This window comes from Cimex lectularius, unplaced genomic scaffold, assembly GCF_000648675.2.
Source record: "Cimex lectularius strain Harlan isolate CLEC.00 unplaced genomic scaffold, Clec_2.1 scaffold93, whole genome shotgun sequence".
NCBI lineage: Eukaryota > Metazoa > Arthropoda > Insecta > Hemiptera > Cimicidae > Cimex > Cimex lectularius.
In genome coordinates this window covers 1,180,029-1,196,139 of record NW_019392669.1, presented here as the reverse complement: position 1 = coordinate 1,196,139, position 16,111 = coordinate 1,180,029, and the positions used below count along the sequence as shown (strand labels likewise).

General features: G+C 33.1%; 2 protein-coding genes across 4 annotated transcripts in view; both read left to right on the top strand.

Annotated features, from left to right (window-relative positions):
* The first annotated feature begins 31 nt into the window (after nt 1–31).
* Nucleotides 32–7,091, top strand: LOC106672114 (FK506-binding protein 15-like). 2 transcript variants are annotated; one of them, XM_014403283.2, is made up of 15 exons: nt 32–174; nt 2,109–2,261; nt 2,336–2,480; nt 2,556–2,654; nt 2,715–2,867; nt 2,926–3,039; nt 3,112–3,248; nt 4,643–4,787; nt 4,846–5,007; nt 5,067–5,303; nt 5,372–5,603; nt 5,662–5,849; nt 6,201–6,678; nt 6,777–6,835; nt 6,903–7,091. In XM_014403283.2, the coding sequence occupies exons 1-15, from the start codon at nt 131–133 to the stop codon at nt 6,993–6,995; spliced, it is 2,439 nt and encodes an 812-aa protein (XP_014258769.1). In that variant the 5' UTR covers nt 32–130; the 3' UTR covers nt 6,996–7,091. The 2 variants fall into 2 exon arrangements, with proteins under 2 accessions (XP_014258769.1, XP_014258770.1); XM_014403284.2 differs by having other exon boundaries at nt 6,201–6,345; nt 6,903–7,050.
* A 3,326-nt stretch (nt 7,092–10,417) lies between these two features.
* Nucleotides 10,418–16,111, top strand: part of LOC106672135 (sodium- and chloride-dependent glycine transporter 1) — a 65,054-nt gene continuing 59,360 nt past the window's right edge. The window contains exons 1-2 of one of the 2 annotated variants that reach the window (XM_024225230.1): nt 10,418–10,596; nt 13,481–13,638. In XM_024225230.1, the coding sequence (XP_024080998.1) occupies nt 13,624–13,638 (15 nt within the window). In that variant the 5' untranslated portion in view covers nt 10,418–10,596; nt 13,481–13,623. The remainder of the gene's footprint in view (nt 10,597–13,480; nt 13,639–16,111) is intronic. The other variant, XM_014403312.2, reaches the window with a different exon arrangement.

Below are 16,111 nucleotides of genomic sequence, written 5' to 3'. Positions count from 1 at the left end.
TTTCAGATTTATTCTACGCATCTCAGCTGTTTCTTATCACTGTGTATCTCGTTTACATTTGACTAAGGCGTTGTTTTTATTTATTTTTCACTTTTTGAAGATATTGCTGATTTTTTGATGATTCTTCATTATGAACTTGGATTCTGACGATGATTTTCCTATTAACGTGGGAAGGTACGTTTTATTAATCTAATTTTTCAGAATAAATTTTTTAATGTAAACTATTATTGTATTAGATAATGTGTGAAACTTGTACTTCTGTGCCAATGAGATCCCTGATCATAATGATCATCATATTCTTCAGATTATTTCTTTGCAACATATTTTCATTTGTATACGATGATAATGAAAGGAGAGTAAAAAGTGGGGTTTCCTCAAGCACTGCAGCCTTCCAGCTTATTGTTCTTTTCTAGTTCCTTAGTTCAGTGCAATCAACTTGATCCTTCTGCTAAGAAGACGGTCATTAAGTTTTGTTGCTACGATTCCTTTTCCTGGGTTTCTTAGTACACCAGGTTATGTCTCCTTTGATCAGTGCTTTGCAATCTAAGATGATAGTGGATGTTTTTTCCTCGTCATTGTGTAATTTACAAATGGAGTCATTATTTCATCATTGTATATGCCCATGTTATTTTGATGTTTGCTCACATGATAGTGACCAGTTAATAATCCTATCACTCCTCTGAGTACGGCTCACTCTACTAGTAATTGAGCTTGACAATCGTGATGCGGGTTGTTTTAGCAGTCTCTAGCATCTACATTTTTTTTAAAAATCCATCCTGTGATTTTTCTACATGCTAATGCTTTCATAGCAGCTTAGCTATCCAATCTCAGTAGAATTTTTTTTGTTAGTGTAGCCTCTTTTAAGGTTTTCTAAGTCACAGCATTGATGGCCTGTATTTCAGCATAAAAGACCAAGGTTACCCTAATGAGCATGATGCTCGTGTGTTGGGCTTGTACAAAAAATACGTGATTCGGTTGTTTTCTTTGTTTTGGGACCATCTGTATACCATATGCCCTGAATATTCTTCTTTGTGTTTCCAGGATCATCTAGTCCATCCCCATTTCTAAGAATAGGTGTCTGATTTTATTAATTATTGTTGCGTGCCCAAAGTCTTTAGTTACCATCCAATTTAATTGTTTCTGGAGTCTAAATGAGCTTTTCCTTGCTTTTCATTCTATAAATATTTCCAATGGAGGTAAGTTTTTTAGCAGCGTGTCTAGTGCAATGATGGGGTTGCCATTCTTTGTATGCTGCCTAATGTTTAGGCAGCTTGTATTTGCTGAACTTCAGTCGTAAAAAAACTCGCTTGTGACACTAATTTTTCATCTCAACCAAAAACCTTAGATAAAAAGAATAATTATTTGGAATATAATAGATTTTTTATCTCTTACATTAAACCTGTACCCTAATAATATTTGACATACAAAGTAATCACTAATTTAAAATTAGTTTCTTACAGTATTTATTACAGTACTCTTAAAGTAGGATAATATTTAGCTTTTATTTATTTTTTTTATTTTTTAATTTTTTTTTATAAACCCTCAGGGTGCCGGTGTTTTTGAAAAAAAGCCCCACACTTTAGCTGTGTTGTAATTCACGTTTTTCGTACGTTCAGAATTGAGCAGCATTAAAACCACACTTCACGTTGAGAGATGTGTTTTTAACCTCTTGAACCTGATGATGAGCATTTCATGCTTAAAATCCGGATTATAACAAACAACACATCTGTGAGAAGAACCATTATTTACAAAAAGTTAATCTACATACATCTTCATCATTTCTACTACTTATTTTTCACATCTTTGTGCTTACTTTTGCACTCAAACATTTTGTAGACACAAATAAAGGCAAAATAATTAAAAGGAGAGTCTAGGTTACAAAGGACAGCAGTAGAAGATATATGTAATAACGAGGATAATATTTTTAAAAAATTTAACATTTAGGATTTTTTAAACTTTTTTTCTGTCACAATTACTTTTTTGCATTAAATGTAGTATTATTATTATCATTAATTATTGCAGTTTTTCTATAATTTTGCAGGCAATTGTTAAAAATGTAATGTTAGATATTTGCATTATTATTGAATTTCATTGTTTAACTTTTTTAGCGCTAAATTGGCTAATCTGTTTAAAGATAGTGTAAAAAACGACGTTTCTTTTCATTACAATGCGCAGCCAAAGAATCCTGTTGTAAAACAGGCCAAACGGCCTCCTCCTCCATTGAGTGTAGTCATCGGGCGAACTGTCGACGCATTCCAATTGTAAAATATTTGTTTTTATTTTGACATCAAGATTTTTGCGTTAAAAAAATTTTTTTTTAATCATTTCCTTGAAGGAAGAAAAATGGTTATTCGCCTGAAGGGAAAGTTGGCCTGGTGATTTTAGGAAACGATGAAGTCTTCTATTACAAATTGTATATGTACAAGAACGACGAGACGAAAGTGGCGAGTTGTGAGATCACTCCGAATTTTTCCCTGCAGGTAATTTATATTTTTTATAAGTAAAGTACTTTTTATCCAAATAAAATGTTAACAAAAATATTTTATTCTTATTAGGTTCAAGAAAATAACTATATATCATTCCAAGACAGCAACGATATAACTTGGTCTTTGCATTTTGAAAAAGCATCCTGTTTGGTTCTATTTTGCAGAGAAGTACGACAACGAATAAAAATTTTATTTTTAAATTATTCTTATAATTTATTCCATCCTCAGCTAGCACTAGCCAGATGGAAATCTGAGCAGAACATGCTTACCACGGTGGAACAAGATGGTTTCAAAGGCAGTTCCAATCATAGAATAACAAATGAAGACAGGGTCGAAATATCCTTTTCCTGTTACATAATAAAAAATAACAAAATTGGAGAGGTTGGATACTATCAACGCTGTTAGTTAATACATGCAGTAATTTTATAAATGTTTTTAGAAATGTCATTCATGTAGAAAGGAAGATGCGGCGAGTTCGAGCATGTGGCCCGTTAGCCCAGTCCACAAGTGTTTAGACAGCAAATTCTTCCTTATCACGCAATGCGAGCAACTTGTCTGTTTAATGTTACGATCTTTCCAATATGTAATTCTTAAGGTTTAATTTTCATTTGTCGTACAATTTCAGAACGGGTTTGAACTCTCGGCTAATGCGAACGAAATAATCCTCGTGGAAATGGAAATAATAAATGTTATCAGAACAATCGCCGAGGCTCAGCAAGAAAAAGAGAAGCTCTCAGACACGTCTTCATTCAATCAAATGAGGTTTTTTTATTTTCTCTCTTTTATACATTACAATTTATGTTTAGTTCTGTACAACTGGCATTATATCAATGGGAATTTTTTGTATATAAACAATTAAAAGTTAATGCACTAGTTGGTTTATTTCCTGTTCAATTCTCTGCCAGTACTACTTTTTTAGATTTGATTTAAAAACATTTTTAATTTTTTGTCCCTTATAAAAAGTAGGACTTTGCCCATAAGAGGTGAAGTTTAGCAGCGAGGTCAAATCTATAGGTTATAGGTAATTAGGAATACTGTGACCAATATTTCATCTGTTATAAAGGAATCATCGTTGTTTCGAGATCTTCGTTAAGCTTAAGGCATTTTATCAGATTCCAAAGGTTTGTTAAAGACTTTTCAATCCCATGAGTAGGAAGCAGCGTCCATAGACCTTTACACCTACAGAAACATATTCAGCTGTTTCTTCTTCCTGCCAGTACCTGCATAACCTTAATTCTGCTACTCCCAGTTTATACATATACTTCTGGACTTTGCAGTATCCAGTCAGCAGCCTTACTGCCATTCTAAGTGAGGTCAGTGTATGGGTAAAAGGTTATTAGGTGTATGGCGACCAACCAGTGTGCAAGCTCAATTATTGTTTAGAAATCATCATTAAGCTTAAAGGCTTTTATTACAGATCCCAATGTGAGTATCTTTCAGTCTTGGCATTTCATTCACACCAACAGAACATGTGTTCTGCTGTTTCTTCTTCCTAGCAATATCAGGATTTTTTCTGCTACTTCAAGCCTCTGGAGTCATACTGCACAGTCAGCATTCTATTATCTTTCTCAGCGAGGTCAGGCCTATGGGTTTTAGGTTATAGGTTATTTGGAGTAAGGAGACCAATATTGGTCCATATTGTGAACGCTCCATCATTGTTTAGAAATTTTCATTAAGCTTTATGGTTTTTATTACCAGATCTTAAAGCTGTGTGTATCTTTCAGTCTTGGCTATTTCTCTCCCAAGAGTAGAAATCTCAACCTGTTTTTTATTTTTTTAAATTAATTTTTGTAATTATTACTGGCAATATCTGGTTTGTATCTACTGCTCAGTGACTATATATATATTATCCAGTCATACTATCATTCTAAGCTAGGTCAGCACTATAGTTTGATGCCAACTATTTTTCTTGCAGGAAATGTTAGACAGGCTTAGTGAATCAAAATGATTTTATTTCACTAAAATACTATTATCTTAATTCATAATGCCATGTTTCATTAAAAAAACTTATGAAAAACACATACAAAATTCTATTTAACATCCTTAAATAGTTTGTTCTTTATTTCTTCATTTTGGTTAAATATTGTGAAAATGTTATGCTACGACAAAAGTCCAATTTTTGAGGCTTATAATTTAAAATGGATTGTTTGTTTTAGCACTGCAAAAGAAGTAAACCTTGAAAAGAATGTTTCTGTTGAAAAAACGGCAAAAGTTAGCAATCAGTTTCAATCTTTTCAACCTGATGAATGTGAAAAACCTCAACAAAAAACATCGTCGGAGAACAGCTCCATCACAGTTATCGTAATAATTAATAATTTTCGTGTCATCGACTTTTATAACCCATTTTCATTCTTTTTAGAAAGACGAACTCATACCACCGAGCACACCTTCTGAGATTTCTTTTGACATATCGATGAATTCTCAGTTGAGCGTTTTTCTCAGTGAGGTCAGAATGAGCAATTCTGAAATCAGGATGAACCTGAATCGTGTTACAGACAAAGTCGATTCTCTTATAGACAAAGTATATTATTTAAAAATAGGCTTGTTAAATTTTCATTACTGTTTTAACTATTCTTTGAGGTGGAAGCGACAAAAGATACAACCACAAAATGGAAACCATTTGTAGAGAAGGTCGCCTCCCTTGAAGACTGCATATCGGCACTTGTGGATCAGAATCAAACCGCTTTGTCAATGTTAAGGAAACTCGGGGCTGAAGGGAACAAAGAGATTGTTTCTGAAGTGTCTTCATTAATAAAAAGAAACACGATGCTTGAAGAAAATGTAAAAACTGCGAATGAAGCGATCAAAAATTTGGAAGTGGGTACACTGATCGATTTATTTACTAGTTGATATTTATAAATTTTTTTACGCTTAAATTTGAACAGGAAAAAATCCAGGTTTTGGAGAGTCAAATTCAGAATTTTACCTCTGGAAAAGAAATTTCTAAACATAATACCCTAACGAATTCGCAAACTTCATACTTTGAAAATAGGATACAAGAATTGGAAAAATTAAATAAAGATTTGGAAAATCACAATGTCATATTGTCAAAACATGCAACGTTACTTTTAGATGAAAAAAAATCACAAGAGAACAAATTCTCTTCAGAACTGAAAGGTAATTAATTTATATATGTTTATTTTTTTCCAAAATAAATTAGTATTTGCTTCAACAGAAAAAGAAAAAGCTTTGAAGTTGATGTCTGCTCAGATAAAACATTATGAAGACAAAGAGCTAATGGACAGGAATTTAACAGCAGGAATAAAAAAAGTGCTTAATTGTGCAGCTAGAGCTTTAAAATTTCAGTTCAAAGAACTTGGTGATGACCATGCTGTTGATGAAATTATTTCTGACACGTTATTGGTAAGGATGTGTTGTAATAATTATTAAAAAAATTACCAAGGTATTATTGCAATTTAGTCTGTGTTGGCAGAACAATATTTGTTTAAATTTTTTTCTTATGTATGTGTTGTTGAGGAGTTTGTTCATCACTGATCATTCTGATCTTACTTTCTTTAAAACACACCTTTGAAGATAGTGTGAAATTTATCAAACTAAAACAAACAATAAGAATTTGTTGTCCTTGATGATTTATTGCTGGTTAAATCTGTAAAACTATTACTGTCATTATTGAAAGACATTTGTTATAATAATGTTTTTTTTTAAATGTTAAAATAATTTTTATTAGGATTGATTCATTTTGAATTTATATAGGAAGTGGCGCACGATTTCCTTGGAAACTCTTCATCCAGTTCGGGCATATTCCACTGCAGCTGTCAGACAAGTTCGACCGACATTTCACACGAGCGGGAAAATCCGGAAAGCCCCCAGAAGTTGAGAATGTGCAAATCCAATCCCGGTATAAAACCTTCTCCTTTTCCTAAGTCTATACCTAAACCTAAGCCTAGGCAAATGACAGAGACAACACCGTCAAACAGCGCAGATGAACAGACCAAAGACAAACATCTCGCTGTTGTTTACGAAAATGTAATTTTAGACCTAAAAAATAAAAACGATCCGAGTTCACAAGATGAAATTAAACATACAAAGCATGAACAGACTAAACAAAAAAATGAAACAAAATTGCTTGATAATAGTTTATTATCTTCCTCTAATTTTGTCCCTTTGATTTCTAATGAACCTCCTCCTTTACCTGCATTTACTGAGTTTGACGATCCTGTCTTAAATGAAGGTAAGTGTACTGTAAAAAATAGTTTGTAAATAATTTAATAATCTTTTACATTTTATAAATTAATATATACTTATTATAGTTATTTAATTTGTTTTTAGATTTGACGTATGAATATTGTCAGAGTGAAGAGAACAACTTTATACAAGATGAAGATGAAGTAAGTTTAATTAAAAAAATAAAATAAAATAAACCAAGTATTTTTGTTGTCAATATACAATTTGTAGTGGAAAGGTCAACAATTGCCTTTGGAATGCAATGAAGGAACAGATAAGGAGGGTGACGAAACCGCGTCATACAATAGTCATGCTAACTTGTGAAATTTGTTTTCATATCATTGTTAAAAAGCTATTAATAAATTTTTATATAATATTCTTAATATTGTTAACAATTTGTTATTATATTGTATATGGATTAAATTTATTTTTTTCTATGTTTTTGGTGTATGACTATAAATGTAATTTTACCCTAAATGTTTTTTTCCCCTCTTGGTGTCACTGGTGATGATCCCATTCTCTCACAGTGACACTTCTTTATATCCACTTTTTGTGATAGCGTGTATGTACTATTTTTGGGCAAACTTTTTGTAATCACATAAGTTCTGACGGTTTATGTCTCAGTTTTTTTCATTTTTTAAAGGTTTAAACGAGCAATGACGAGTATAAAGGCATATTATTTTTCTTAATAACTGTCTGCTGAGAGAGGTAGGTTTTCACTTTCCTCATTGTGATGGAGAGAAATTTTTTTGATTATTTTACACCTGGTGAATTCATCAACCAATTTTTCAATTCCAATTTGTGCTTCTGGACAAAAAGGATGTGAGGTATGCTCCTGATTTTGTTAGTCTGTTTATTGCCTTCAATGCCTCCATGTCCCGACATCCACACAGAGTTAACCGATTTTCCCAACAGTTGGAGACATGTTAAGTATGCCCTGATCAAGTTTAAGTTGTAGAAATCTAAAAGCTTTCTGTGCTGCTTGGCTGACTGATAATATATTGTCCCTTTTTCTTGTAAACTGACTTTTCTAATCTAATAGTGTGAGAGGTAAAAATTTTGCTAGGCCAAAATTTGTGCTTTTAAACCCTGCTCCCACTCAAAGTTCCATTTTGGATTCATCTGTGTACTAAGGCTCTTTTCGTTTCAAGGTTTTCGATCTTTCAAACTTTAAGAATGGTGTTTTTTTTAAAGGCCAATAAAATTGATATCCTTGAAAGATCGAATAAAATCTTGGCATAGTTCCATTTCTTGATACACCACTCCTTGAGCTCATAAAATTCAAAAGATAGTTGACTAGTTGAGGTTGTTTGACCTGAAAACATGTATTACAATTTTCATGGGTTAAACTGAGATATGGTCTAGGATTTTTAAAAACAATAATTGGGCAATTTTTAAAAATCATATTTTATAAATAGAACTTTAACTAATGGAAGGAGAGAGGATTTTTAAATTATGAACTTTACACTCGCACAAAATTTTCTAAACTTTGTGCCTTCAAAATGTCAAAAATTGTGTATTTTTGAGCAAGTGTTTTTTTGATTAGTTGTGTGTGTAACGTTTGTTTTTGTATGGGTGTGAATAGTTTGTTGTATTGGTGTGTTGTGAGTGCTTGTGCGTGTGTATGTGCGTTGGGAAAAAAGAACGAGAATGTGATATGAAGAATTTTTGCCGTAAAATATCTCCTTTTCTAATAATGCACGTGAAAAGGGAAATTTTGTGTCGGGTCTCTTTACAGTCAAGGAAGCAACTGGGCTGGAACGCTAAGAGATTTTAACGCCGAAGAAAAGGAGGAGGAAGGAAACTTTTTCGGTTTTACTTCATCTTTAGTATTGAGATCCACCGTTTATAGGTCATCAGTAATGTAAATAAGTGAAAATATTACATAAGATATCGATTATTTCAGAAAAACTACTACATTTCCTATCTTGCGATGTTATTTTTGTTTTCTTCCTATCGTTGTGGTCCTATTCTCACTTTATTACTGGTTACTACGATTCTCTGCCTGCGTGCTTTTATGGCATAAACGCATAAATCTTTGGCGTCTGTTTCGAACGGGATCTACGGGAAGCAGTTGCTAATCTTCCGGGTACCACTCCCGAACGTTCCGATACCCGACTGAGAGGTACCATCGCACTTAAGTTCTCCGAGTTCCTAATCACTCGGTAATCCTAAAACTACTCGACGCGTTTTATGCAGTCCTCGAGTGATGTAAATATTAAATTCTCATTAATAGAGTTCAACAGGGGGAGAAGCGGATTAAGTCAAGCAAACACAATGGGTGGAATGCACATCCGAACTCCAACAATTTTGATGCCTCTGCAAAGAAACGTAGGGGCAGCTTTATCATCGGGGCAAACAATCTTCTTGCAATACTGTCACAGTCCTTGGAAAGTTGGGACTGAGGTCTTCAAGGAAATTTGAGATCGCCTGTAAAAAACTTAAACATGTCAATCTGCAGACATATTTAAGATTGTTTTGCCCTGATGATGACCTTAAAGTAGGTCGAAAGGTTGGTAGTAACAACTGAATTTGCTTTCAGACCCTTGATCTTCAAGTCCATACCTTGACCCAGAGAGTTCGTGAAAAAGTGGTCAATGTTTCTGATACAAAAATCCACTAGTTTATTTGAAAATCCGTTTTTTGGGGGTGTTAAGGCAGTCCAAGACTTGGAGGTAATCTCGTAGGGTTGAGAGCCTGACTGTCTGAAAGATGATTGTTGTACTTTTGAGATGTTTTTGATTGATATCACCATCTTGGTGTACATCCGAAGCAGAATGGTCTACAACCCCAGTTTTTTACCTGCTATCCTTCTGGATACCATCAACGCACGTGCGGCTGTTTTTTTATAGTAGCGCCAATAGGTTTCCTGAATGTTGGTGTTTTACCTGGTGTGACTCATAATTGCAGTCCTAAATAAATTTCAAAATATATAAAGAACATGCTTTTCTTGACGATTCATTACAAAAAAAGAAAATATTCTTACTATACAGAAATATAAGGAAAATAAAAAAGCGTGTTAAAGTTTAAAAAGGTGATAAATTTTTGTCTCAAATGTATTGAAAAACCGCCAAAGCTGTATAATACGACAGACCAAATTGGCAGAATTTCATAGTTTTCTTGGAAGATGGTCATTAGCTAGATTTCAAAATATTTTAGATCTTGCCAGGATATCAAACAAAGAAACAAAAAGAAAAGAAGAGAAAGTTGAAGAAAAGGCTTACTATTTCACTATTCTTGAGAAGGTACACGTGACAAAGATCTAACTGGACGATCTTCAGAAGTTCTTATCGTGCACCATCAAAAAACCCCAAACTAATGGTGCCAAAGATTGTATTAATAATAAAACGAAGAATATTAGTTAAAAAAAAGTAATTTTTATTACAGAATGGTTTTGTTTTAAAATCAAAGTTATCGACTCATCCGGATTATAAGTTATGATTTTCGGTTGTTTCTGAAGTTTTGCTTATAGAAACTTTATCTTGGGATTAAGTACTGGTTATAGTAGTTTTTTCACAATAAATTTTTTTTTGACTGCTGAAACGAGCGGTATAGATGTTGTCTTCGATCCGGTTCAGACATCTTTCAGAGTTCAGTTTCAGTTTATTCAGATGTGACGTGGCGTCGCTTATTAAACCTTATGTCTCCTCCACCACTCCCTCCTGTGCCCCCTTCGTTCCCTCTTTATCGTACTTTCTCTTTTCATCTCTCTTTCCTTCTCTCTCCCACTGCCACGCTCCGTGGCATAACCCACCCGACCGCTCTCGGCTAAGCCCACCAGACGCCCGCCACGACTCTCAGTTCTCGTCTAACACACGTCAGAAAACAATCCGTTCGATTAACGAATTTCAGTGCCTTATTTTTTCCATTAAAATCCACCAGTTTTTTTAACACAATCAGGATATATTCAATGAATAATTAAAAGGTAGGTGAATAAGAGAAAAAATTACTTAATGTATGTGTAAAACATAAATATTCACATATTAAACATAAACCTGCATCAAAAACAAACATTTTTATTTATATTTAGAACATAAATTTAACAATAACACCTATAAAAAGAGATTTCGCCACATAAATAAGCCTTGGATAAAACCAGTTTTGTGTCACAATGTTACAAATCAACATAAGGAAGACAAAGAATCGCTTAGGCCTTTATAATTAAACCTTCTCTGTACGAAATGGATTTTTATTGATATCTCTATCGATAAATACAAAACGAAGAACTATCATTGAAAAACTATTATAAGAAGTAAAACAGTTAAATATTTTATCCTAGTAAGAATTAATCATTTAAATTGAACTTTTAAAGCACAAGCTTTCGCCACAGGGTACAAAAATGCACTTTTCATTTACATTTTTGAAATAATAAATAAAACGCAATCTAATTCATTCAAAGAACTATTAATAAAAAGCTGGCAAGAGGAGATAAACAATAAAACAAATTAAATATAAATGCATGTATCTTTACTTCGGACTAGCTTATCCATTTTGACTGAAGATGGTTGGCTTATTAATACGTATAGATAGACTAGAGTTTTAGTAAGAATTTAGTAAGAATTAGTACTTTTATAGAACAACCTTTGGGACAAATGTACCTAGGGAAAGGAAAGCGACAACGAGTCGGTTTGGCTTTTGTAAAGCTTCATAATCTATCAAAATAGTGACTTTTTTATTGATATTGCTTCATTGATAAAATAAATACAATCTGATTTACTGAAATAACTATTGATACAGACACAGGAAGAGAAGATAAACAATAAAACCAATTAAATATAAATTTACACATGTCTCTTATTTCCATTTTGACTGAAGACGGTTGGTTTATTAATACGTATAGATAGACTAGAGAACAGACTATTTAGTAAGAATTAGTACTTTTATAGAACAACCATTGGGACAAATGTACCTAGGGAAAGGAAGGAAACGACGAGTCTGTTAGGCTTTTGTATAGCTTCATAATCTATCAAAACAGTAACTTTTTTATTGATACTGCTTCATTGATAAAAAAAATACAATCTGATTTACTGAAATAACTATTAATACACGGAAATAGAAGATAAACAATAAAACCAATTAAATATCAATTTGAACATGTCTCTTATTTCCATTTTGACTGAAGACGGTTAGTTTACTATTATGTACGTGTAATAAACAAATAAGTGATTTAGTAAGAATAGTAATAAAATTAGTACTTTTATGGAACAGATTTGAGGGCAAAATTGGCCAGAGAAAGGAAGACTACGATGAGTCGCTTTGGCTTTTATAAAACTTCATAATCTGTCAAAAAAGTAACTTTTTTATTGATATTTCTTTATTGGTAAATGCAATACATTCTGATTTACTCCAAGAACTATTAACAAAAACCTGGGAAGAAAAGATAAACAGTAAAACCAATTAAATATCAATTTGAACATGTCTCCTATTTCCATTTTGACTGAAGACGGTTGGTTTACCATTATGTACGTATAATAATCAAATAAGTAATTTAGTAAGAATTAGTAATAAAATTAGTACTTTTATGGAACAGATTTTGGGGTTAAATGTGCCCAGAGAAAGGAAGACTACGATGAGATACTTAGTCTTTTATAAAGTTTTATAATCTGTCAAAAAAGTAATTTTTTTATTGATATTTCTTTATTGATAAAATAACTACAATCTGATTTCCTGAAATAATTATTAATACAGGCAGAGAAGATAAACAATAAAACCAATTAAATATCAATTTAAACGTGTCTCTTTCTTCGGACTAACTTATTTCCGTTTTGACTGAAGACAGTTTGTTTATTAATAGGTATAACAAATTAAACAATCAATTTAGTAAGATTAGTTCTTTGTTTTATGACAATATGTGTCCAGGTAAAGGAAGAGAACAATGAGTCGCTTAGGCTTTTATAAAGCTTCATAATTTGGAAAAAAAACAGCTTTCCAATCGGACTAAAATCTTTTGGTTTATTAATCGTATAAAAATCAAATAATCAATGCAATACGTCTTAGTAGTAAAATCAGTGATTTTTATTGAACAAGCTTTACGTCAGGAGAACTGTAATCAGCGAAAGTATGACAAAAAACAAACTTTGGAAATTTGAAGAAGCCAGTTCGTTTATTATAAAATCGTCAGGAACTTTGTTTTTGGGAAATGTTTTGATGCTTCTTAAACGCTTTTACCAGAATTTTTAATAACGATAAATACAAAAAATAAAACATTCTAAAGGCAGGTTAGTATGATTATATTATGTTATTAATAAAAATCGGTTTACTCAATAATTATATACACCAAACAGCAAAAACTATTTTGATGATCGAATCGTACCTTGCATAAAAGTTATATTTTTGTGAGGTTTTTCAGGAGAAATCAATGTAACAAGTTCCCAAGGTTTTAACTATAAATTAAAAATAAATAAGATTATTGAAAAAAGAAGAAGAGAAAAAAGGACATCTAAAGACGCGAGTTTGTACATTGGTTGATAGAAATCTCCTCAAATATTAACGCAAATTTCTTTTTAAAGATATACAATTGAAAATCCGCTTAAAAATTGTATTTTAGATTTATTGACTGTTTTAATTGTTGTGTAAAATGAACAATCAAAACAAATGTAATTAGTAAAATAATAAATATCCATTCGAATTTGTCACCTAGATGGTTCGAATCCTGTATTTGCCTTTGAGATTTTTTTAGCTTTTATTTACAAAAAAAAAGAAGTATGATTAATTTTATTTCATGATGACGACAATGATGAGAAGGATAGTAGGACTTATTGTACTTTTCCTTTTTAGTTTAATTCATTTGACTCGATTCTTCTTTTCAGATGCAGAAGGTCATTGGCTGTCGACTAGGTTATAATTGAGCGGTTGCTTCACATTCGAAGATAATCTGGGACAGTTTCTTTCTCTTGATTGCACAATCTACAAATACGGTCATCATTGAATCACATATGGAGGTTTTTCTCGTATGACAGTGACCGAGGTATAGCTAGCAATGTGTGCCAGTTTTGTGAGGTTTTTTAAGACTTTACTGTCCAGAAACACTGGAGTTCGTCCACTTGTTTTTGTATGAACCCATGATGTGGGAGGACTTGTTATCACTTGGTTTTGGGCATATTCGGACTTGTACGCCCTCATCTGGTTAGTTTGTCTACTTGTTCATAATCCAAATTGAAAAGTTGATATGTTTTTCCAAGTTTTGAAGCTTTAGCATTCATCTTCTATTTTGATTATGACCTTTTTATTTTCCAATGCTTTTAGGGCTACCTCTGTCTTATGAAGATTTTTTGTCAGTATCTTTTGTGACCTTGAACTTTTGTGACCTTGTAGTACTTTCTTTATCTTCAAGTATCTCTAAAGATGTGTGTTCGTCTCTAATAAGTTTGATCGATCATATTTTGATTTTAAACAGTATATATATATACCAGACCCCTCCACGACTTTTTTGGACGCTGCAAAGGAAATTTTCAAGACCATATCTAGACCTAAGACCAGACCTAATCTGTCCTTATTTCTAGGATTGTGTGTCGGATTTATTTGTTAATGCTGTGTACCCGAAACGTTTTTTCCCCCATCCCGCTTCATTGTTTTCGGAGCCTGAATGAGCTTTTCCTCTTATAAAAGTTTCCAGTGGAGGAAAGTTTAGCAAGCGGTATTTCTATTGATGTGAACCTGTGATGCATAGGTTTTGCCAGTCTTTGTATGCTGCCTAATTTTTGGTCTGTGAGCGTAGGATACTGTAGGCCTTATTACTGCCGTGTATAGCCAATATCATTTTGGGTTTTAGATGCCAAGTTCAACCTTGGGTTCTTTTTGTAGTCATTAGTGGCTTTTGCTTTGAGTTATGATATATTGTAGGAGAAGGTTCCAGGTTAATTTCTTGTCTGTTACGTGCTGTGTGAGCTCTTTATATACCAAATCAATATACCATCAGCATAGCCTTGGTTATTGATTCCTCTTCCAATTAGTCACTCACAGAAGAAGCAAAAGTACTCCTTATGGACACCCTCTCGCCACTGCTTATACTTTTTTGTGGAACACGGAGGTGTGAACTTTTCTTCTTTTTAAAATAGTTTTTATCCATCTGCAGCAAGTTTCATTAGCTTCTCGCAGCCTTAGGGATGTAACCATTTCTTCAAATGCAGTGTTATCAAACGCTCTTTCAGTACCCAAGTCCCAAGTCCTTAATGCTATTTCTAGGTTGTTCAGTGAGTGTTCTTATTTTTCTAGCTTATCTGATACAATAGGGGTTTTCTTTTTAGTGGGTCTCTTTTCAGTAAAAAAGATGTTGACTAATTGTCTGTATGCCTTTGCTTGTTGGTTTCCTATGGAGGTAGGTTTAATAGTGTTTCCAAGTGATTCAACCGTGTGATTCATGACCAAATTTTGCACATTGACTAATTTTTGGGTAGCTTGTTGTATATGTACAATATAGCACTTTTGGTTTTAGTCCTTGAACCTGTTGTCTAATGGATTTTATATCTTTATTTTTTCAATAGGAAATTGTAATGTCGTGACTTTATGAATAGAGGAATATTCACAACGATATAGAAAATGATTAATTTAACCATATTAAAAGCTAAGAACTGTTCATTAAATTCACTAATTTCGTGGTCCGCTTGACCAATTAATATATTACAATTAATTAAGGTTTTAAGTTGAGATAAAAAAGTCAATGGCACAAGCGGGATTTGAACCCACGATCTTCGGCTAGATACCCTAACCATTTTTTATTTTTTTTATTTTGCCTTATGGCTTTCTTGAGCTATCGTGACCTCAATCCACTCGGACACTAAGTTCCCATCTCAACCCCACCTTTTGAATTTTCCTTCCTTTTTGCCATTAAAAAAAGGAAAAAGGAGGGAAAATTTAAAAGGTGGGGTTGAGATTGAAAGTTAGTGTCTGAGTGGATCGAGGTCACGATAGCTCAAGTGGTAGAGCAACGGCGTATCTAGGCGAAGATCGTGGGTTCGAATCCCGCTCGTGCCATTGACTTTTTATCTCAACTAAAAACCTTAATTAATGCTAAGAACTGGTTTCAGGTTTTTTTCTGTTGCGTGCTTTGAATTGCATTTTCGCAAGTCTTCCTTGCAAAACGGTTCCATTCAGGACTGACGGAATTGTAAGACTCTGAGAATAAAATTAGTAAAAGGCGGCGGGAATTTTTATACCTTGTAAGGACAATACGGTCATCTCTTAAAGATCTCACTGCTTCACTAATTGGACTTTTTTATACGCGTTTACCGTTCGGGGCGTTGTTCCCTCGGGTGTTTTCTTTAAAGATTTTTGACCGCAGACCCACCAGTGCACGGTTTGAATATTTTATTCGCTCGAATGAGCTGAGGTCCGAGTTGAAAGAACTCAACTTTTAGATCCTAGTTATGAATCACAGTAAGATAAAAAAAAAGACAAGGCTATTGAAAAACGATCTACTCCTTACTATTGACTATTATTAG

What these genes read in the sequence shown, in the direction of transcription:
- LOC106672114 (XM_014403283.2), top strand. Translation starts at nt 131, where the DNA reads ATGAACTTGGATTCTGACGATGATTTTCCTATTAACGTGGGAAG. An exon ending in TGGTTCTATTTTGCAGAGAA is followed by an intron (nt 2,655 to 2,714) that starts GTACGACAACGA and finishes TTCCATCCTCAG; the next exon opens with CTAGCACTAGCCAGATGGAA. An exon ending in TCGATTCTCTTATAGACAAA is followed by an intron (nt 5,008 to 5,066) that starts GTATATTATTTA and finishes CTATTCTTTGAG; the next exon opens with GTGGAAGCGACAAAAGATAC.